Source organism: Salvelinus fontinalis, chromosome 9, assembly GCF_029448725.1.
Source record: "Salvelinus fontinalis isolate EN_2023a chromosome 9, ASM2944872v1, whole genome shotgun sequence".
Classification (NCBI taxonomy): Eukaryota; Metazoa; Chordata; class Actinopteri; order Salmoniformes; family Salmonidae; genus Salvelinus; species Salvelinus fontinalis.
This window is the reverse complement of record NC_074673.1, coordinates 28,795,393-28,817,388: the sequence shown is the minus strand read 5'-3', so window position 1 is coordinate 28,817,388 and position 21,996 is coordinate 28,795,393. Positions and strand designations below refer to the sequence as shown.

The following is a 21,996-nucleotide window of genomic DNA, read 5'->3' as shown; positions in this document are numbered from 1 at the left end:
CCCATTCTTTGTCAGTTAGAGAAACAGTAGGACCCAAAGGCATAATCAGGGTGGCCTGCTGGAGGTCATTTTGCAGGGCGTTGGCAGTGCACCTCCTTGCACAAAGGTGAAGATAGAGGTCCTGCTGCTGGGTTGTTGCCCTCCTACGGCCTCCTCCACGTCTCCTGATGTACTGGCCTGTCTCCTGGTAGAGCCTCCATGCTCTGAACACTACGCTGACAGACACAGCAAACCTTTTTACCACAGCTCGCATTGATGTGCCATCCTGGATGAACTGCACTACCTGAGCCACTTGTGTGGGTTGTAGACTCCGTCTCATGCTACCACTAGAGTGAGAGCACCGCCAGCATTCAAAAGTGACCAAAACATCAGCCAGGAAGCATATGAACTGAGAAGTGGTCTGTGGTCACCACCTGCAGAATCACTCCTTTTTTGGGGGTGTCTTGCTAATTGCCTATAATTTCCACCTTTTGTTTATTCCATTTTCACAACAGCATGTGAAATTTATTGTCAATCAGTGTTGCTTCCTAAGTGGACAGTTTGATTTCACAAAAGTGTGATTGACTTGGAGTTACATTGTGTTGTTTAAGTGTTCCCTTTATTTTTTTGAGCAGTGTACTTCTTATGTCACAGTGACAGTGAACTACAATTAAGGCATTTTTGGTCATCTAGTCTGAATAAGGTCCTGGAGTCGTGGACATAAAACCACAGACCCTCTCCCATTGTCTGGCCATTTGTCTTGCTTTGTCCACAGTAATCTAAGCTGTGTTACCTGCAGTAAAAGTCGTGTTCAGCTGTGTTTTGCTCTGCTCTGGGCTCTGGTCTCAGACACTCATCATCTCTGTTTTTCCATTGTCAAGGTTAGATGAGTGATGCTCCATGCATGAGCATTTCAATGGGAACAATATGTCCAATATCGCCTCTTCTCTCATAGGGGGAATTAAATTGATAAATAAATCAAACTTGCCTGTGGAATAATCTCATTGTCCCTTAGAGAGCCCCGCGTATCCCTTAACAGATGTAAGAAAACACATTGGCTACAGTGGCCGGGGCCAAAGTAAAGGCTGGCCTGACCAGGAATTCCCACTCCCGCTTTCTCCAATGTGTTAAAGCGTTTAATTGCCAGAAAAAATAATAATTTGTGATTTCATCTTAGAAGTGCTTCGGTAACCACAGACTGCGGGACTGGTACTTTTGTAGCTAAAGCAATATCCTCTAGCAGAAGAAGTAAAAACATTTCTATACGTTTAAATCACATGAGAAGCCAGATTTCATGGTTAAACGGTCATGGTACTTTTTTTACTGGCTTAAGTAATAAATTACCCTGTATTTGACCCTGCAATTGATGGGTCAAAGCGCAGGATAAGATTTTAGGAACCAATTTGCAGGATGGAGCTTTTTAACTAGAACCCAGAAAATGATAACCATAACTGAACACAACGAAATGTAACTCCTTTAAAAAGAAAGCACATAGATGGGCTCTTGAGTGGCGCAGCGGCCTATGGCACTGCATCTAAGTGCAAGAGGCGTCACTACAGTCCCTGGTTTGAATCCATGTTGTATCACAGCTGGCTGTGATTGGGAGTCCCATAAGGCGGCGGACATTTGGCCCAGCGTCGTCTGGGTTTGGCCAGGGTAGGCCGTCATTGTAAATAAGATATATCTATCGACAAGTCTCATAAGGTGATGAAGTTACACTTGTATGCAATTCACTATTCAATGTTTGCCATCAGATATATTATAATGGCTTTCTGCCAGAAGTCAAAGAGCTCTGGATGAGTTATCTGTACAGTTGCCATTTTTCCCCCTGTGCTTCCTACTAGCATTTTTTTCTCCTCTGTTCTTCTCCCCTCTACTCCATGTACATATGCTGCTCTTCTTTCAGAAAAGCATGCATCACAACTTTGTCCATTAGCACAATTTCTCTCGTTCACTTTCGCTTGTAAATGTCTACACTCACTGAAAATTACATTCGGTAGCTACTAGCTATGCTTGTATAATTTTATGAGCTGGATTTGCCTGTCTTTGCAATGGGTTTTGTTCTTTTTCGCTCATTAGTATTTAGCTAACAGCGTCTGTGTGATTTTCTCTATTAGTTTGTGCAAATTTGGTTAGCATTCTGGTAATAGAGGCCTGATGGGCTTTTCTTGTGTTTTTAGCGACCCCTTGTGTGATATGCCGGTAATACCGTGAATCCTGGGATGAGTGACGGCCGGTATGACGATATGAAAATCTGTATAATGCCCAAGCCTAGTTGGTTGTCTAATTTGCAACTCTGTACTTTACCATAATATTTGGGTGTGTGGTGCATATGTGTGTGACAGAGAGAGAGAGAATGAAAGAGTGAGAGCAAGAACGAGAGAGCGCGAGAGGGAGAGAGAAGGGGGGTGCGACAGTGTGTAAACGTGTTTTAGGGATTGATTTAATCAAACTGTCTTGAGGAAGACTAATTGAAACCAGCTGTCTGGGAAGAAAGAATCAGGGGAAGTAAAAGCTGAGACCCCAGGAGGAGAACACCTCTGACTCCTTGGACTGAACACAATGAAATACCATCACAGGCTAGGCCTTTATATCCTCAGCCTCAGACACTTACACATGAGAGATAATGGTGTGCAAGGACTCCTGGGTAGGGATTCTACTGCTCTTCGTTCTCTTCCTGCTTTTCCTTTTAGTCCTCCAGTCGAGCTTCAAAAGATCCCCGCCCCAGCGACACTCCACAGCCTCCAAACCTTTCCTCTGGCATGTAGTTGTAATGGAAGCATCACCAGATGTAGAGTATATTAGCCGGACCTCAGAAGAAACAGCTGCTTAAAGCCATGGGAGTATGATGAGGAGGGAGCAATGACTGGCCATAAACCTACTTTATGCCACTGTAAATAGAAAGCATAGGAAGGCACCAAAGCCCTTGAGTTAAGCCAATCGTCCAGTCCTAAGTAAAGTGAACGGACAAGTGGACTTAATATATTATGAAAATGCCAGTGCTTGAAAGTCAAGCTAAGTCAATCTATCAAGCTATACAGGAGTTGAAGCATAGCATGCAATCACAAATGAAGACAGACAGGAACATTGTCCGAGAGAACAAAGGGTAATACTGGGGAAGATGGATGAACATCCTCAATCCTTACCTAGCCTCCACTGTAAGCAAGCCAAATGGAAAGGGAGGCATCCCAACAATGTGACCGCAGTGGGCTGAAACAGACTCTGTTTTTGGACTTGGATGCATCAAATGCATGTTTACATATATGTGGATGCCAAGCGACTAAAATGTAAATATTATAATGATGATCTGTTCCTGAAATAGACAAGTACATAGGAAAGCCAATCATCTTGCTGCTCTGAGGGCAAAAATATAGCCAGAGCCATGTATAGGTCATTATCAATAGAATGTCACAATACGGGTGCAGAGCATTCAATTTGGCTGCTGTGGGGCAAGGAAACTCCCAGCTCCACTAAAACCATTGACAACTACATACTGTTTTCAAGGGATTGTTAAATAAATGCTATGACTATTTGGGTTTTAATATCATAATATCTTGAAGAGCATTCCACATTTAGCTCTATCATCAGAGTTATACAGCAAGTAACTGTATGCTTTTCATGATCACTAAACATCAATTGATCATGTATTTTCAGATACGTGAGGGTAGCCTATCCATTTGGCATGTAGCTAGCTATGTGTCATTTATCTTGCTTCATCAGAGATGAGGCTTTTAGAAAGAGCTTGACATCGGCAAGTCCTCGTCCTGGTAAAGTTGTCAGTCGGACTAATGTCATCACCACTAGATGGCAAGCAAATCAAACAATATTTGGATATAGCCATCTAGTTTATCCCCTGAAAGTTAGCTTGTTAACTAGCCATATTGACCTGATCTGTTATTAGCTAGATAGCCCCCCAGCAGGCAAAACACTGTGCACCTTATTGTGATGTTATACTGATAACAACCTATTTAGACAGTTGGGCCAATGTTGTTTCTGCATGATGATCCATTTACATGACACTACAACAGTCTATGGCAGCCATGTTAGCTCCCCATTAACATTACATGGGGATATTACAATATTTAAACAATACTATGTAACGGAATGTATAGAATCAGAAAAATATTCTAAAATGTGGCCTAACTCTCTAAATATATTGCTCTGATCTTAGCCAATGTTCTGACCTTATTGTGGTTCTCACACTTCAAGAACTATTGTAATTATAGATAGAATTTTTACCAGTAAGGTTGGATAGCTTGCATCGCTTCAACACCAACTACATTATGCTCTTTCCTTTTTCCAGTTTGCTGTGGTAGAACATCATTGTGAATATGAATTAGTTCTTAATTGACATGCCTGGTTAAATAAAGGTTAAATAAAATATAAAATAAATAGAATAACTGTGTTACTATACAACAATCACAGTGTCTTCACAGCGGGGACTGTCTGGGGGTCTATACTATTAGTAGCACTGAGTTATGGAAATGAGTTTCACACTTTACCTTCCCATTCTTTGGTGTACGGTCTCTATCAATGCATTTAGCTGAACTATGACAATAATGAGGATTGTGCTGCTCTAAGAGGGTGGGAGTTTGAGACTCATAAATACAAGATAGTCCATTGAAGCCAGACATATATTTGAATGCATTCAAACAAATAATCAAAGTTTTTACTCACTACCATTACATAAACATAGTGGGTAAACCGTGTAAATTGTGTATTTTGTACGTTTGTATCTACAGGAAACATTTCCGTTGGCTGAATCAAACATCAATGTCGGTTGACACTATCCAGACACACTTTGATTGTTCCTTGACAAGTGAATTCTTTCAATCAGGAACTAACATTAAGACCACAGAAGCAAAACATTCTTTCCCCCACTGCAGTTCAAACAAAGTCAAATCTGTGTTGTCAAACGATAGCCTACTCAACTATTTGGGTCTATTCATTATCCACACACCAAAGTCCTGTGACTAAGTGTTATTATCATTATTCCTTTCAATCTGACCACCCTAAAATGTCCCTGGCCCCTCCTTTGAAGTCCCTGATTGATGCTGCACACACAAACCTTACAGCTCAGGACAACTTAACCCATGTCTTTCTCGAAACTCCGATGACTCTTTTGACAATAAAGGCCATTATGAGGAAACAGGCAAGACAGTGATTGGCCAGAGTGCCACCCAGCCAGTGATTGGCCAAACAGCCACCGGCCAGAGAGCAACCCAGCCAGTGATTGGCCAAAGAGCCACCGGCCACAGAGCCACCTAGCCAGTGATTGGCCAGAGAGCCACCCAGCCAGTGATTCAGTGTCCATGTTGAGTAATAAAGGGTGATTAAAGGTTGATATACTCACGTTGGGTCTTATGCTGGCTGCCCGTCCGTAATACTTCTCGGCTGCGTCATTGAGACTGGCTTGTCTGCAAAGGAAAGCAAAAAAAACAATCATCACTTATTTCTTTGAACTTCAGAGGGTTCAGAGGAGACCTTGACCTCTGTCTGTTTACTGCTGCTCCGGGGTCAGTGAGGACAGGCTGAGGAGAGAATGCCATGTCAAAATTAGAGGAGTCAATGAAACAGGCAGTTTGTTTCCAGGCCTTACAGCAGACAGCACCCCATGCTGAGTGGTGTACAGCATGCCCTGGTTGTTTTCATTATATCCGGGGTTGTGACCTTTGTGTCATGAGCTTTAACCTGTGTGTCATTAAAATAGGCTTCTCATCAACCACTGCCTTAGTAAGAACAAATATAACTTCAAAGGCGAGTCCCCTGTCTTCTGTGTAAAAATATCTGTTGTTTTTGGTACTGAAGGTCAGTGGGGTTGGGAGGATTTGAGGCCTAGGAAGAAGATAGTCACAAAATTCCATGTCAAATAATTTGCATGTTTAAAGTATTTCTTACAAAAACATTGAGCACATACGATTATCATATCTAATCAAATTGTAAAGGACGCCACAAATACAACAAATCATACAATGAAAGACAGTGACAAACATATTTGAAGGTAAAGGCACCTCTAGACAGATGGTCCTCCTGCGAATCCCAGAAGACTACAACTATTTACAGTCTGTAGACGCTCCAATAAGAACTCCAGTCAAAACAAGAATGTCTTCCATATGCTCATCTCCGTGTACAATACACCACGCCAGTACGCTTAGATTACCATCGTACCTGACTGTGTGACTCTTTCCCTTTGGCCAAGAGCTTTTCCGTTTATTCATATTCCTATAAACCAGGAATCATTTTTACAACCTGCAGCTGCATTTCACTGATGGTAGCAATTGTCTCATTGCAAAGAGTTTAACTTTGACACAGTCAAGGACGGAGTCAAGGACGGCTGGCTCCGGAGCCCTGAGTCGTAATGATGAAAGCGAGACCATCTGAACTGAACTGGGCTTCCATTAAGCCTGTCTGATCTTATTACGGTATCCTCCTCCATATGGCAGCGATATACAGACATTTTCATATTCCACAACTAGCATGACAACACCATACCTGAGTAGTCTCTAAACCCAGAACGAAATCTCATAGGATGTCAATAGAGCTAATACCTGAGCTACATGTCATACCGTAGAGCATAAGTGCTGCCCTATTCCTGTTGAAGTGTCATCACAATATGACATGATTGAGGCAAGAGAAGCAGTTTTGGTAAATGTGCTATCTTAATCTTATGTCAGTCTGCATTATTAGCATACAGCATGTGATTCTAATCATAGCAAAAACAGTTCTATCCAGCACCCGACAATGACATTTAATTCACCCCAATTTCAGCTGTAGGGCTTTCCCCTCATGAAATGTTAATTCTGCCAAATCAGTCAATCACATTTGAGATGCTAAAACAGTATGTACTTCATAAGGTAAGAGAACGGGTCATTGTGTATTCTTAGGACGGTTAAACTAAACTAAATATACATACAAAAACAAATGTCTCCAAGAAACAACACTTGATACCCTTGTGGCTCATTTCAAAACAAACAGACCATTAAGCTCCACATGTGACCAACATTGCCGTTAAGCCACAGTGGTAATGGCTGGTCAACAGACATGGGGAGTGGATGCTTTCCCAATGAGGTAACACCAGTGGTGGGGTGAATGAGTCTCTATGGTGTGAACTGATATGATATATGTTTTGGACGGACACAACATGATCAAACTCAAGAAGAATGACTGATGTATAGGATCACAGTTTGTCTTCTGCATCTGTCATACTGTATCTCCAGCACTAATGAGGGTGGAGAATCACTGAGACTCATTGAGGATCATTACTCAGTGCAGAGAGTACTGCCTCACTCAAAGAATTATTGATACACTTTAGTTCAAGGCTTTTGTGTAGGAGGTGTGGGAACTGGTGTGTGTCCTCACAACGAAACCTCAAACACCCTGTCTTTATTCAACTCCAGGAAGCAGAGCCCAAAAAAGTAATTTAAATAGTGCCCCATACCAAAAATACAGAAAATATTAAGTTACAAAAAATGTACAGTAATGACAAAGATGGGTTTGTTGTCTAACTGTGACCATGTGTTGCAATAACGGCAATCATATTCAGAATAGAATATTGTCTCAAGAATTAATCTAATTCTATGTCATTTTCAGGTCTATAAACACATCATTATCAGACTGGAGAACTGCCACACCATTGTCACCAAACAAACAAGATATTTAATGTGAGTGGCAAAGGATTGCCTGTGGATAGTGGGTTGTGAAAGCACAACAAGCACAATGGGAGAAAACAACCGAAACTTCTGCCTTCGGTTAGACCTGTCCTCTGAGATACAGCTGTTGGGAAGAGAGGAGAGAGGAGAACTACAAGAGCCCGGAGAGGAAGAGACAGAGGGAAAATAGGGATAATGAGTGAACCAAAATAATCTAAATGTGCTTTATTAACCCCGGTGCAGACGCACAGACACACAAATCACACGACTGACACTACACATCACTTAATCGAAATAATACAGATTACTTAATTAACTAATTGTTTCAGCATCAACTGCCAGTGTACGATCTGTGTACTAACGACATCTAGCCCATCTGTCTCGTGCAACAAGACACACTTGTTACACAAACGTTACTCAATTGTTCCTTGTTCCTTCTGTCAAACAGATCTGGGTTTCCAGAACAGTGATGTGACACCACACAGCCTGGCTTGCAGAGGGATTTGAGCACTTAAAGGGCAGCATTAGCACATTCCCCTGGGAGTTAGCACTCAGCCAACCTTGCTCTCCTTTTCCTTCGCCTCGCCTCGCCTCGTCTGCTGGCTGCTGCCACTGATCTGTAGACCCGGACGAAGGTTTGGAATAATGTGCTGATTGTTTAAAGAAGGCCGGGGGAAATGGATAGCAAGGAAGTAAACTTGTCAAAGACCAAGAGCCCCAGAGAGCAATAAGAGAAGGTTTGCACATCTTAAAGTCGACTCCTCCCCAACCTCTCCCACCCCTGTTCAGATTCACTAGTATCCCCCACCAACCGAGGGCCTTCCATGTCTTGGTTCCAAGACAAACACATAAAGAACATGAGTTCCAGAGGAAAGAGACCCCATGCCAGCACGGCGGTGGGGAGTCCCTCAATGAGCCCAGCCTGAGACCCTCTTTAACAGCCAGGGGTCCTGACCCTGGAAGAGGCTCTGTAAAGCATGGACGGCTGGGATGCTGGTGGTGCACATCCCCCTGGATCATAGCACTGTGCAGTGGGACACCTTGTGAAAACCAGCTGGATAAAGACATTATACACAGCTGCATGACATGGCCTCTTTCTGTCTTTGGTCAAGAAAGTGAACCCGAAGCACAATGATTCAAGACATCGCATTAACTGTTTTAGTAGTCGCAATTTCCCACAGCCAGCAGTAGTAATCCTCACACAGAAAACCCCTGATTAACCATGGTAAGTCTTAACAAGGGAAATCTCCAAACTAGGAAATATAATATTGTTGGCTCTAGTAATCCTCTCTCAGTCTGTGTGGCATATTCTAAATTGACATGTTCCTCTATTTACACATTTGCACTCGCGCCTTATGCCTTGAAACACAGCACCTTGCAGCTTCCAGGAGAGCTGTGAGACAGACGCCGCGCTGCTGAACTTTGATCTGGTTTGGAACTGGCTCCGCATGAATAAGACAGAAACAGCAGAGGCAGGCACGTAGCCGCGCGCCGCACTAAGACAAGACGGCAGCTCCCTGGCTACCGCTCGCTGCAGTAGAGAAGGGGATTACAGCAGCTGGCCAAGTAAATCACACTGGCAGAGGAGAGCTGTAAGCCCTGGAATAAAGCATATAGATAGTAGATGCTCTCCCTCCTTCCCCCAGCCCTTGTCTCCTCCCTCCTCCAGCCCTTGTCTCCTCCCTCCTCTAGCCCTTGTCTCCTCCCTCCTCCAGCCCTTGTCTCCTCCCTCCTCCAGCCCTTGTCTCCTCCCTCCTCCAGCCCTTGTCTTCTCCCTCTTCCAGCCCTTGTCTCCTCCCTCCTCCAGCCCTTGTCTCCTCCCTCCTCCAGCCCTTGTCCCCTCCCTCCTCCAGCCCTTGTCTTCTCCCTCCTCCAGCCCTTGTCTCCTCCCTCCTCCAGCCCTTGTCTTCTCCCTCCTCCAGCCCTTGTCTTCTCCCTCCTCCAGCCCTTGTCTCCTCCCTCCTCCAGCCCTTGTCTTCTCCCTCCTCCAGCCCTTGTCTCCTCCCTCCTCAAGCCCTTGTCTTCTCCCTCCTCCAGCCCTTGTCTTCTCCCTCCTCCAGCCCTTGTCTCCTCCCTCCTCCAGCCCTTGTCTCCTCCCTCCTCCAGCCCTTGTCCCCTCCCTCCTCCAGCCCTTGTCTTCTCCCTCCTCCAGCCCTTGTCTCCTCCCTCCTCCAGCCCTTGTCTTCTCCCTCCTCCAGCCCTTGTCTCCTCCCTCCTCCAGCCCTTGTCTTCTCCCTCCTCCAGCCCTTGTCTCCTCCCTCCTCCAGCCCTTGTCTTCTCCCTCCTCCAGCCCTTGTCTTCTCCCTCCTCCAGCCCTTGTCTCCTCCCTCCTCCAGCCCTTGTCTCCTCCCTCCTCCAGCCCTTGTCTCCTCCCTCCTCTAGCCCTTGTCTCCTCCCTCCTCCAGCCCTTGTTTCCTCCCTCCTCTGGCCCTTGTCTCCTCCCTCCTCCGGCCCTTGTCTCCTCCCTCCTCCAGCCCTTGTCTCCTCCCTCCTCCAGCCCTTGTCTCCTCCCTCCTCCAGCCCTTGTCTCCTCCCTCCTCCAGCCCTTGTCTTCTCCCTCTTCCAGCCCTTTTCTCCTCCCTCCTCCAGCCCTTGTCCCCTCCCTCCTCCAGCCCTTGTCCCCTCCCTCCTCCAGCCCTTGTCTCCTCCCTCCTCCAGCCCTTGTCTTCTCCCTCCTCCAGCCCTTGTCTTCTCCCTCCTCCAGCCCTTGTCTCCTCCCTCCTCCAGCCCTTGTCTCCTCCCTCCTCCAGCCCTTGTCTCCTCCCTCCTCCAGCCCTTGTCTCCTCCCTCCTCCAGCCCTTGTCTCCTCCCTCCTCCAGCCCTTGTCCCCTCCCCTCCCTCTCAGTGTGACTGTCCCATCCAACACTCACCTGAGCATGTGGGCTGCGCTGAAGACCACATCAAACTCCCCGCTGTCCAGACGAGCTGCCTTCTCCGCCATCTCAGCAGCTTCCAGCAGACGAGACTCCTCCAACAAAAACTGACCTGGGAGCAGCCAGAGGGGGAAAGGAAAGGAGAGAGAATAGGAATACCATGTTAAAACGCGGCGTGTGGATGTATTCCTAGAGAGGGATGAATAGTGGCTGGGAATATTGCCTTTGGCCAGGGGAGATAGGCAAGCCTCTGTCAGCCCTAAGAGTGATTTGCTGAAACACAAGATACGAGTGGAGCGTACCATCACTCTTTGGCCATCACTCAGGCCCATTTGTCCAATTAGTAGGGTTGTGATAGGAATGTTTCTCTTACATGTGCGTCAGGCCTGGCTGGAGATCTGAGTTCTGTACGTCTGAGGTGCAGCTGAAATGTAGAGCAGGGCCTTTGTAGACCTCCCTAATGACGCTAGAGTGTGGACCACTGAAGGAGCAACGAACTGGGAGGAATTAATAGTCTGTTGATTTTGGTGGGCTCCACTACTGTACCATGCTCCCAAACCACTGGGTGAAACCAAGTATATTTTCCTAAATAGCTGTGAATGTAGACCTTGCTACAGGCCTTATGTGAAGGAAAGACTGACTACCAATGTATTGCAGAGCACCTACAGCTTAGAAACACTACTGGCAAGGGATAGATTTCAATATGTCAACTCTTATTTTATTGGAGTGGTTAAGAATATGTAAGAGCAATTCCTTCAAATATCAAGAAATTAAAAAAATGATTTCATTTTACGAATGATAATGTAATGTATGTAACCACAAATTATTCTACTGGCACTCACTCTCAAACGCACATTTCAAAGAGGAAACTTGAAGTGACTTAGTATCAAATAAAATGTGATTTGTCACATGCTTTATTAAGGTAGAAATGTACATATAGGTAGGGATAAAGTGACTAACCAACGGATGTTAAGCAACAGCATATGTGATGAGTCAAAAGAGATTAGTGAAAAAAGTGTCAATGCAGAAATTCCGGTTAGCTATTGGTTAACTATTTATCTAACTATTTAGCAGTCTTAGAAGCTGTTCAGGGTCCTGTTGGTTCCAGACTTGGTGCATCGGTACTGCTTGCTGTGCAGTAGCAGAGAGAACAGTCTATAACTTGGGTGGCTGGAGTCTGACAATTTTTAGGGCCTTCCTCTGACACCGCCTGGTATAGAGGTCCTGGTTGACAGGGGGTCGGCCACAGTGACGTACTGGGCCGTGTGCACTACCCTCTGTAGCGCCTTGTGGTCGGATGCCAAGCAGCTGCCATACCCAGTGGTGATGCAGCCAGTCAAGATGCTCTCAAAGCTGCAGCTGTAGAACTTTTTGAGGATCTGAGGGCCCATGCCAAATCTTTTCAGCCTCCTGAGGGGGAAGAGGTATTGTCCTGCCTTCTTCACGACTGTGTTGATGTGTGTTGACCATGATAATTCCTTAATTTATAACCTTAATATAATGTTGGTGAATCAAAAGAAACTGACCCAGAATGGCAGTACTTACCGTAATGCATATAGCAATTTCCTTTAGTGGGGTCTAGTTGGATGGCCTTCAGAAAGAACCTCTCTGCTTCAGTCTTCTGACCCTACGAAGGGAGAGGAATTAAATCAATTGTCAGTATTTGTTGCTGTTGAGATGCTTTTCATTTTATTATAATACATAATGATTTTGCTAAGCCACAAACTTAATGTAACATAAAATCTTAATATGACACCTTGTGTCATCCTAAAAAAGATTTACCCTCAAAGTACACAATGTCATGCTTGGCACATCTGTCTGCCTGGTCTGAGCATTTAATAATAACACACTTATATCTGTACAAATATATCTGAACACAGAGGCTGTGACTAATCCACTGCAGCTGAGAGAGAGAGAGACAAACACACACACAAAGAGAGAGAGCGAAACAAGAGGGAGAGAGAGAGAAATGTGTGCACACACACACAGAGATTGAGAGAGGGTGCGTAGAGTCGTTCTGGGTTACGTCACACAAGGAGTGACAGACAGGGGGACTGGAGCCTGATGAGGGGCAGCAGCAGCAGTGACAGATTGGGGCCCATTGGAGCCCAGAGGAGCCAGTGCCCCGTGGGCCTCAGAGAGCATGATCAGATTACAACTAACACACAAAGGCTCCAGCTAACACAGCTGCCTCTCTCTGTCTTACACACACAACGCTGGTCTTATCTGTGTGTCAGCTGCACTCTGATGGAGATGAAGATCACAATAGAGATTCAATTAATCAATTAAAGCCTATAGAAACCTAAATACATGAAATGCCACAGCATTTCACATTATGAACAAAAAGAGGCAAGAGCTCCCTTAATATTACATAAGCCAGTAACCAGAATAAATTATGTTTACAAAATACATTATATAGAATGAACACAATTCATTAATTTTAATTGCAAAGGCTTTGAACAAGAAGCCTTTATCCAAACACTGAAATCAGATTTGGATGATTCCGTGCCTCATACATTTTTCACCGGGTTTACCTTCAATAACTCAAAAAGTACTCAAAATTTCCAAGTGTAAATATTTGAGTGTATTCTCCATTGATGAGATGGAACATTGAATTATATGTTTAATGCAGCTCAATGCGCTCAAATTCACAAATAGTACAAAGCGCTCAGCTGAGGAGCAGCTGGAATAGTCATAACATCAGCATATTTCTATTTATTGAAGTTCAAACAAAAAGCTTGTCAGGAAACCACATTATGACATTTTAATGCACTGGCTCTCATTGTTTGTGTGGATTTGAATCATGTGGTACACACAGGTAACTGCCAAAATAAAGGAAACACCAACATAAAGTGTCTTAATAGGGCGTTGGGCCACGAGCCAGAACAGATTCAATGCACCTTGGCATAGATTCTACAAGTGTCTGGAACTCTATTGGAGGGATGTGACACCTTTCTACCCAAGAAATTCCATAATTCTGTGTTTTGTTTGGTGGTGAAAAAAATGCTCTCAGACACTGCTCCAGAATCTCCCAAAAGTAGTCAATTGGGTTTAGATCTGGTGACTGGGAGGACTATATCGTTTTCATGCTCATCAAACCATTCAGTGACCTCTTGTGTTCTGTGGATTGGGGCATTGTCATTCTATGGAGGCATAGCCATGGTAACCAAAATAATGGCCTGCCCAGGATTTTCGTACATGACCCTAAGCATAATGGAATGTTAATTGCTTAATTACCTCAGTTACCGCAGGTGCTTCCACACACCTGTGTGTGCATTATCAGGCTTAGAGGAGTTCTATTCCTGAGTGGCTTGTTCAATGAAATCCAGTTTCATGCCTAGACTGCTAACGAACATCACAATTTCAACATTAGAGCTCATTAGCTTTCCCCCTCACAACTGTCAGGTATCCAAAACATTATTTAGTGTGTGGGGGGAAAGTGGCGGTTTGTATGCATCCTAGTAGGTTCTTAAACTGGCTGTGCAGCACATCAGCCCACAGCAACAGCAGCAGAGAGAGATTCTTATTAAATATGTGTGATCAATGCTGATAGATGGCCTGACAGCCTGCAGTGTTTGAATGGATGGAAGAAACAGCTCTGTGGGCCTTTCTATCTGTCTGTCTGTCTGTCTGTCTGTCTGTCTGTCTGTCTCCCACCACCCATATCCACTTCCTATTCAATATTAACTTATTATGGAGGTGAAATCTCCGCTTTTCACACATACTGAGCTTATTGTTAGTGTTGACCCCCTAATCTCCCGGTGATATCAGACGTGGAACAGATGTGTACTTCCACTCTGGCAGCCATCAAGGTGATTATGAATGGAGCCTGCATCTGATTAGGCCCGGAAATGACTTGTGAATGACTGAGTTCAATAACACCATGGTACACATTTCCACCCACCCCTCCCCGCAGGGGGTCCCGGATGTGGTGCACAGGGGTCAGCCCAGCAGGAGAACGACACCAATCTCCACCGCCAAACCCTGTCCCCCAATGCGCGCAACTCCTCCCCCAACCGACGATCCCCTGCCAGGATCTGAACTTAGGACCCTTGACAGGAAGGCTGTTTCCTCATCACTCACAGTGGGTGTAAAGGGTATGAGAGTGGAGGTGGGGGTCACTTTCCTGGTGTGGTATTTGATCAAGACTAAACTTCAGTGAAGAGACAGTAGAGGTAGTGGTATGGTGGAAGGCCGGAGGTCACGATGGGGCTGATGGAGGTAGAAGGTGAAGTGAACATCTTCAAGGTAGCTCTTACCAACTTACACACCTGGGCCCTCATAGATACAAATATGTGCTAGAACTGGTTGAGCCACTGCATTTCACACTACGCTCTGTTCTTTGAAAACCATCTCAAGGCTATTGAGTCTGTAAGTCTGACAGCTCTCTCCTCTCCTCATCCCTGAGGTTGCATCATTTACACCCAGAGGAGAAAGAAGGCCCGGGTAAACCATTGTTGATCTCTGCCTGAGATTTGTATTGGTATTTGTATTTATTATGGATCCCCGTAAGCTGATGTCAAGGCAGCAGCTCCTCTTCCTGGGGTCCAGCAAAATGAAGGCAGTTTATACAATTTTAAAATCATTACAATACATTCACAGATTTCACAACACACTGTGTGCACTCAGGCCCCTACTCCACCACTACCACATATCTACAATACAATATCCATGTGTATGTGTGTGTATAGTGCATATGTTATCGTGTGTGTGTATGCATGTGTCTGTGCCTATGTTTGTGTTGCTTCACAGTTCCCGCTGTTCCATAAGGTGTATTTTTATCTATTTTTTAAATCTAATTTTACTGCTTGCATCAGTTTCTTGATGTGGAATAGAGTTCCATGTAGTCATGGCTCTATGTAGTACTGGGCGCCTCCCATAGTCTGTTTTGGAGTTGGGGACTGTGAAGAGACCTCTTGTGGCATGTCTCGTGGGGTATGCATGGGTGTCCGAGCTGTGCGACAGTAGTTCAAACAGACAGCTTGGTGCATTCAACATGTCAATACCTCTCATAAATACAAGTGGTGATGAAGTCAATCTCTCCTCCACTTTGAGCCGGGAAAGATTGACATGCATATTATTAATGTTAGCTCTCTGTGTACATCCAAGGCAGCACGTTCTGAGCCAAATGCAAGTCCCTCTTGTGGCACCTGACCACACGACTGAACAGTAGTCCAGGTGCGACAAACTAGGGCCTGTAAAACCTGCTTTGTTGATAGTGCTGTTAAGAAGGTAGAGTAGCGCTTTATTATGAACAGACTTCTCCCCATCTTAGCTACTGTTGTATCAATATGTTTTTATCATGACAGTAATCCAGGATTACTCCAAGCAGTTTAGTCACTTGAACTTGCTCAATTTCCACATTATTTATTACAAGATTTAGTTGAGGTTTAGGGTTTAGTGAATGATTTGTCCCAAATACAATGCTTTAAGTTTTAGAAATATTTAGGACTAACTTATTCCTTTCCACCCACTCTGAAACTAACTGCAGCTCTTTGTTAAGTGTTGCAGTCATTTCAGTCGCTGTAGTAGCTGACGTGTAGAATGTTGAGTCATCCGCATACATAGACAGCCTGGCTTTACTCATGTTGTTAGTAAAGATTGAAAAAAGTAAGGGGCCTCGACAGCTGCCCTGGGGAATTCCTGATTCTACCTGGATTATGTTGGAGAGGCTTCCATTAAAGAACACTCTCTGTGTTCTGTTAGACAGGTAACTATTTATATATAGCAGGGGGTGTAAAGCCATAACACATACATTTTTCCAGATAGGAGATAGGAGTGGCAATATCGTCCGCTATTATCCTCAGTAATTTTCCATCCAAGTTGTCAGACCCCGGTGGCTTGTCATTGTTGATAGACAACAAAAAAACACCTCTTCCACACTTACTTTACGGAATTAAAAATTACAACACTTGTCTTTCAGAAAATGGTCAGATATACTTGGATGTGTAGTGTCAGCGTCTGTTGCTGGCATGTCATGCCTAAGTTTGCTAATCTTGCCTAGGAAAAAATCATTAAAGTAGTTGTCAATATCAGTCATTCTTGTGATGAACGAGCCATCTGATTCAATGAATGATGGAGCTGAGTTTGCCTTATTTCCCAAAATGTAATTTAAGGTGTTCCAAAGCTTTTTACTATCATTCTTTTTGTCATTTACCTTGGTTTCATAGTGTAGTTTCTTCTTCTTTTTATTACATTTCGTCACATGATTTCTCAATTTGCAATACGTTTGCCAATCGGTTGTGCAGACAGACTTATTTGCCATTCCTTTACCTCATCCCTCTCAACCATACAACTTTTCAATTACTCATCAATCCACAGGGATTTAATCGTTTTTAGAGTCACTTTCTTAATGGCTGCATGTTCATTAGTAACTGGAATAAGCAATTTCATAAATGTGTCAAGTGCAGCATCTGTTTGCTTATCATTACACACCACGGACCAACAAATACTCTTTACATCAACATAGGAATCGCTACAAAATGTATTGTATGACCTCTTATACACTATATTAGGCCCAGCCTTTGGAACTTTGGTTTCCCTAGATATGCCTACTATATTGTGATCACTACATTCAATGGATCTAGATACTGCTTTCAAGCACATTTCTGCAGCATTAATAAAGATGTGATCAATACATGTTGATGATTTCACGCATGTGCTGTTGGTAACTACCCTGGTAGGTTGACTGATAACCTGAACTAGGTTGCAGGCACTGGTTACAGTTTGAAGCTATTTCTTGAGTGGGCAGCTTGATGAAAGCCAGTCAATATTTAAAATCACCCAGAAAATACACCTCTCTGTTGATATCACATACATTATCAATCATTTCACAAATGTTATCCAGATACTGACTGTTAGCACTTGGTGGTCTATAGCAGCTTCCCATCAGAATGGGCTTTAGGTGAGGCAGATGAACCTGTAGCCATATTACTTCAACAGTATTTAACATGAGATCCTCTCTAAGCTTTACAGAAATGTGGTTCTGAATATAAAACAGCAACACCTCCACCATTGGCATTCCTGTATTTTCTGTACATTTTATAACCTTTTATTGCTACCATTGTATCATGAAAGGTATTATCTAATTGATTTCTAAAGATTGTCAGAATATGAATGTCATCTGTACCTAGCAAATTATTGATTTCATGAACCTACATATGTTAACGTGGGCTATTTTGAGAACTTTTCTTCTGGGATGCTTACTTGCTTTCATTGCTTTACTGGGAAGCTTAGCAGAAATAGATATTCACATCTTATTTATGTTTGTGCAGGGTGAGCTGCACACAGTGGACTTCCTACTAGGGCACACCGCCTCAGTGCTAACAGTATAAATCCGGTTCATAGGCACATGATTACTGCATACAAAAGCTGTAGGATCAGCAGAGGTTAGCTGGAGGAACATAAATTAGATTACTTACATTGTGTCTACCAACGCCCCTGGTATAATGTACATTTGCTGAAGCATTATGACAACTCAGCGTCACAATGGTAGAGATTAACTGAGCTGGGCTTGGGTCATTGATAAGCCATTGTCTCAATGCAGCTTTATAATACTGTGAAAGGATCCAGGAACCCACATTATTTGGGTGGATCTCATCCTCCTTATAAAATGTGTTTTGTTTCCAAAAGGTATTGAAATTGTCAATGAAAGTTACACCCATTGAGCTGCAATAATCACTTAGCCAGTTGTGAAGAGAAAGAATCCTGCTAAAGCGCTCAATGCCACAATTCAGAGAGGGCACAGGGCCAGATATGATTCAGAGAGGGCACAGGGCCAGATATGATTCAGAGAGGGCACAGGGCCAGATATGATTCAGAGAGGGCACAGATCCAGATATGATTCAGAGAGGGCACAGGGCCAGATATGATTCAGAGAGGGCACAGGGCCAGATATGATTCAGAGAGGGCACAGGGCCAGATATGATTCAGAGAGGGCACAGGGCCAGATATGATTCAGAGAGGGCACAGGGCCAGATATGATTCAGAGAGGGCACAGGGCCAGATATGATTCAGAGAGGGCACAGGGCCAGATATGATTCAGAGAGGGCACAGGGCCAGATATGATTCAGAGAGGGCACAGATCCAGATATGATTCAGAGAGTGCACAGGGCCAGATATGATTCAGAGAGGGCACAGATCCAGGTATGATTCAGAGAGGGCACAGGGCCAGATATGATTCAGAGAGGGCACAGGGCCAGATATGATTCAGAGAGGGCACAGATCCAGATATTATTCAGAGAGGGCACAGGGCCAGATATGATTCAGAGAGGGCACAGGGCCAGATATGATTCAGAGAGGGCACAGATCCAGGTATGATTCAGAGAGGGCACAGGGCCAGATATGATTCAGAGAGGGCACAGGGCCAGATATGATTCAGAGAGGGCACAGGGGCAGATATGATGGGTCTTTTATTAGTGTCTAGCAGGGCGTCAATCAGCTCTTTAAAATCCAGTTTCAACTGCCCTTCATAATGTCATTAAAACCCACATGGACTATGATAGAATCGATTTCCATGTCCTGACGTAGTACATTCAGGAGCAGCTTAGTAATGTAATTTACTCGAGCTCCGGGATAGGATGTTTTTGCACCAGGAACGGTCATATTTCTAACCATGGAGCTGCCCAAAATCATGGCTGGCAAGAAGGTCGAGGAAATCTGTCCACTCCCACGCTTCATTCACAGGATTCAGAGAACCCTTTCTGGATGGGTGAGAGGCAGGATAACTTGAGCCCGTTGCTCCCGGGACTGGTGCAGGCCTCCGACAAATGGAGAAGCCCCACTCGATCCAGAGCAGGAACGCAAGGTTTGCTGACGTCGACTTCGAAATCGTAGTAGTAGGCACTCCGGTCGCAGACACAGGTACACCCAGCGACAAAAGTGCAGGAAGATCAGGCTCCAGGACGGCGATACTACTCGTTGTTTGTATCTGTATCTACAGCGCTGGAACCGTTCATTTATTTCCAATTGCAAAACTCATCTGGGACTAACTTCTTTAGCTTGATGGCTAGCAGCTTAGCGGCTCTGTTAAGCAGGCTGTCTGTTAAGAGGGATTCCGGGACAAGAAATAGCGGTCCCAGCTGTTAAAAGCTAACCGCGTCATGGAATACATGCAAAAACAAGTTCGGTATTTATATTTAATGAATATTGGTTATGTTTTAGTCAAAAATAACAAAACGAGTGTTTCCTGCATAGTGTTGAGCCGCGCACTCTGATGACGTCACTTGTGTTCCAGGGATGATCGAGAGAAGAGGAATACACGCATGAGCTCGGAACTCCCTGCTTTCCTCTAAATCAATATCTCTTTCTTTACTAAAACAACTCTACTTCACTCTCCAGTGTGTTTTCCCTTGCCTGCTCACTCAAGGGAAGTTTTTCTTCTTCTATTGTATATTGTTGTTCCCCTGGTGTAATGATGAGACAAATCTACCTTTCAGAGATTGTATCTAATGGCTCTTGTTAAGAGACCAGTTCATGTCAGCTTTTCCCTTAAATGCCTGCTAAGCTGTTAAACTGACCACCACTCACTGACTACAGACAGGGAAATACATCTGGCAAGGTGGTCAATATGGAGAAAGATCATGTTCATCTACAGCCATTATTCCCTAGAAAGGTAAACGAGTGATTGACAAAGATAAATGTGCTCTTTGTCTTTGTCTGGGATCCTGTGGAGTGAATTACCCCTAGCACACAAACCAGCCTTTCTCCTCTTAGTCCAACCCAGGTCAACTACGTGACCTTGGTGAATAGCATCTGAGTAGTCGGAAGGCCCTGGAGGCCCAGAAGGCAGTAGGGTCCGGAGTTAGAGGAGGATCCACATCAGATCAGTCCTTCAGGGCTAATGTGTTGCAGGGGCTGGTTAGTTAGCTGTAGCCATTTGCAACCTGTGTTAGTGAAACTGATTAGGGTTCAATATGGAGTGCCGGTTTAGGCAGTTGTAAAGAATCAGTCATGGGATTTGGTAACAGATTTTAAAAACACAGGGCAGCCGTGACATCAGTTTCAATCAGGAAGCTATCCCCACAGGACGATAGGGCACCTTGAGAAACTCAATGTGATCCCCCCCCCCCCCACACACACACACACATGCAATTGATTATCTGCATGCACACTCTCAGGCTACTTGCAGAGCTGAATAAGAATAAGAATACGAAAGCCAAGAAGAGAAGGAGGAGGAGGAAGATGATGATGATGATGAATAAGTTACCGTGAGGGCCAGGAGTTTGCCATAGGTCAAGTGTGCTGGGATGTGGTCTGGCTTGGCTCTCAGGGACTCTCTGTACCAGTGCTTGGCCTCGGTCAGCTTGTTCAGTCTCATGTAGGCCTCACCTGTGAGGGGAAGTGAGGCGTCAGGTCAAGGTTCAGAGGTTAAGGAACCACACGTCTTCCCATTGTCTTACTAAGGAATCCAATGACAGCTAGGGTAGTCATGCAGAAAGGCCTGCCATCACTTCAGTGCACTTTGAAACCCGATACCAAACTCGTGTTTTATTAGCTAAAGGACCTTTTACTAGGACTAGAGTCATAACAAAATCGCAAAGCAAAGGACGGCTTTTGAATTTGTCTGCATCAGTTGAATAGTGTCCCACTAAAAGCCTAGATAGGATCACAATATGTTTTATTAATATCCTCTATCCTATAACAAACTGATAATACCTGCTTAGCAACAATCCTATAAAAATAGTCATTGAACTAAGGTATATTTTCGGATCCCCCATGTGTTAGTTGGATGGAGTTCTTTGGGATGTCTAAAGTACTTCAGAGTAGGAGAACAGACATGGGCCTGACTCAATCCTTTGCTATGACTGGCCTGAGCTGATTGTCTGATATGTTGCTGATGACATGTGTAGAAATACCCTTCCTAATTCTTCAGACAGTATCTGATACCTCGTCCAGCCTTGAAGACTTTACCCCCACCTGAACAAACAGTCCCTCTTTCTTTCTCTCTCCTGCTCCGACACCAATTATAACTGCATTTCACGACATAGTCGGGTAATTGGGGAAAACACAAGCCAAAACAATGCTTTAAATGTAATGGTCACAGGAATAATACTGGGATAGGGGACGTGACTGCGATAAGTTTCTCATGAACCTGTAACAGGGGTCTTATATATATTTTTCGTTTTTGAGAGGAGTGCTAATTGAAGTGAGATAATAAATTGGGGATTATGGCGAATCATTTCCATTGATAAGAAACAGGAGCGAAACAACAGGTGTCTGGTGATGAATGTTGACCTGCTGACCTCTGAGACGATCAACAGACGTCCCCCCTGTTCTTCATTAGCAATGGCCTGTAATAGACCTTTTAATATACCTCTAAATACAGGGTACTCAAGCATGTAGTGGTATCAAATATAAGACCCCACTTCCATTTTTGCTCATGATAAGGATCAGAGTTAATGCAGTCTTTTGTAAGCAAGTATATAAAGTATCCAAGGAAAGCCAGCTTTATGTTGGAGTAGATATCTTTCAAATTGTTCTGCATAAGCATAAAC

The 21,996-nt window shown here is 44.2% G+C and overlaps 1 protein-coding gene across 1 annotated transcript in view; it reads right to left on the bottom strand.

The window, feature by feature from the left end:
- LOC129862377 (protein O-mannosyl-transferase TMTC2-like) overlaps positions 1-21,996 on the bottom strand; it is a 177,062-nt gene that overhangs the window by 21,671 nt on the left and 133,395 nt on the right. The window contains exons 8-11 of the mRNA XM_055933976.1: positions 20,709-20,830; positions 12,047-12,128; positions 10,499-10,613; positions 5,333-5,396 (exon numbers count right to left, since the gene is read on the bottom strand). Coding sequence (XP_055789951.1) covers positions 5,333-5,396; positions 10,499-10,613; positions 12,047-12,128; positions 20,709-20,830 — 383 coding nt within the window. The remainder of the gene's footprint in view (positions 1-5,332; positions 5,397-10,498; positions 10,614-12,046; positions 12,129-20,708; positions 20,831-21,996) is intronic.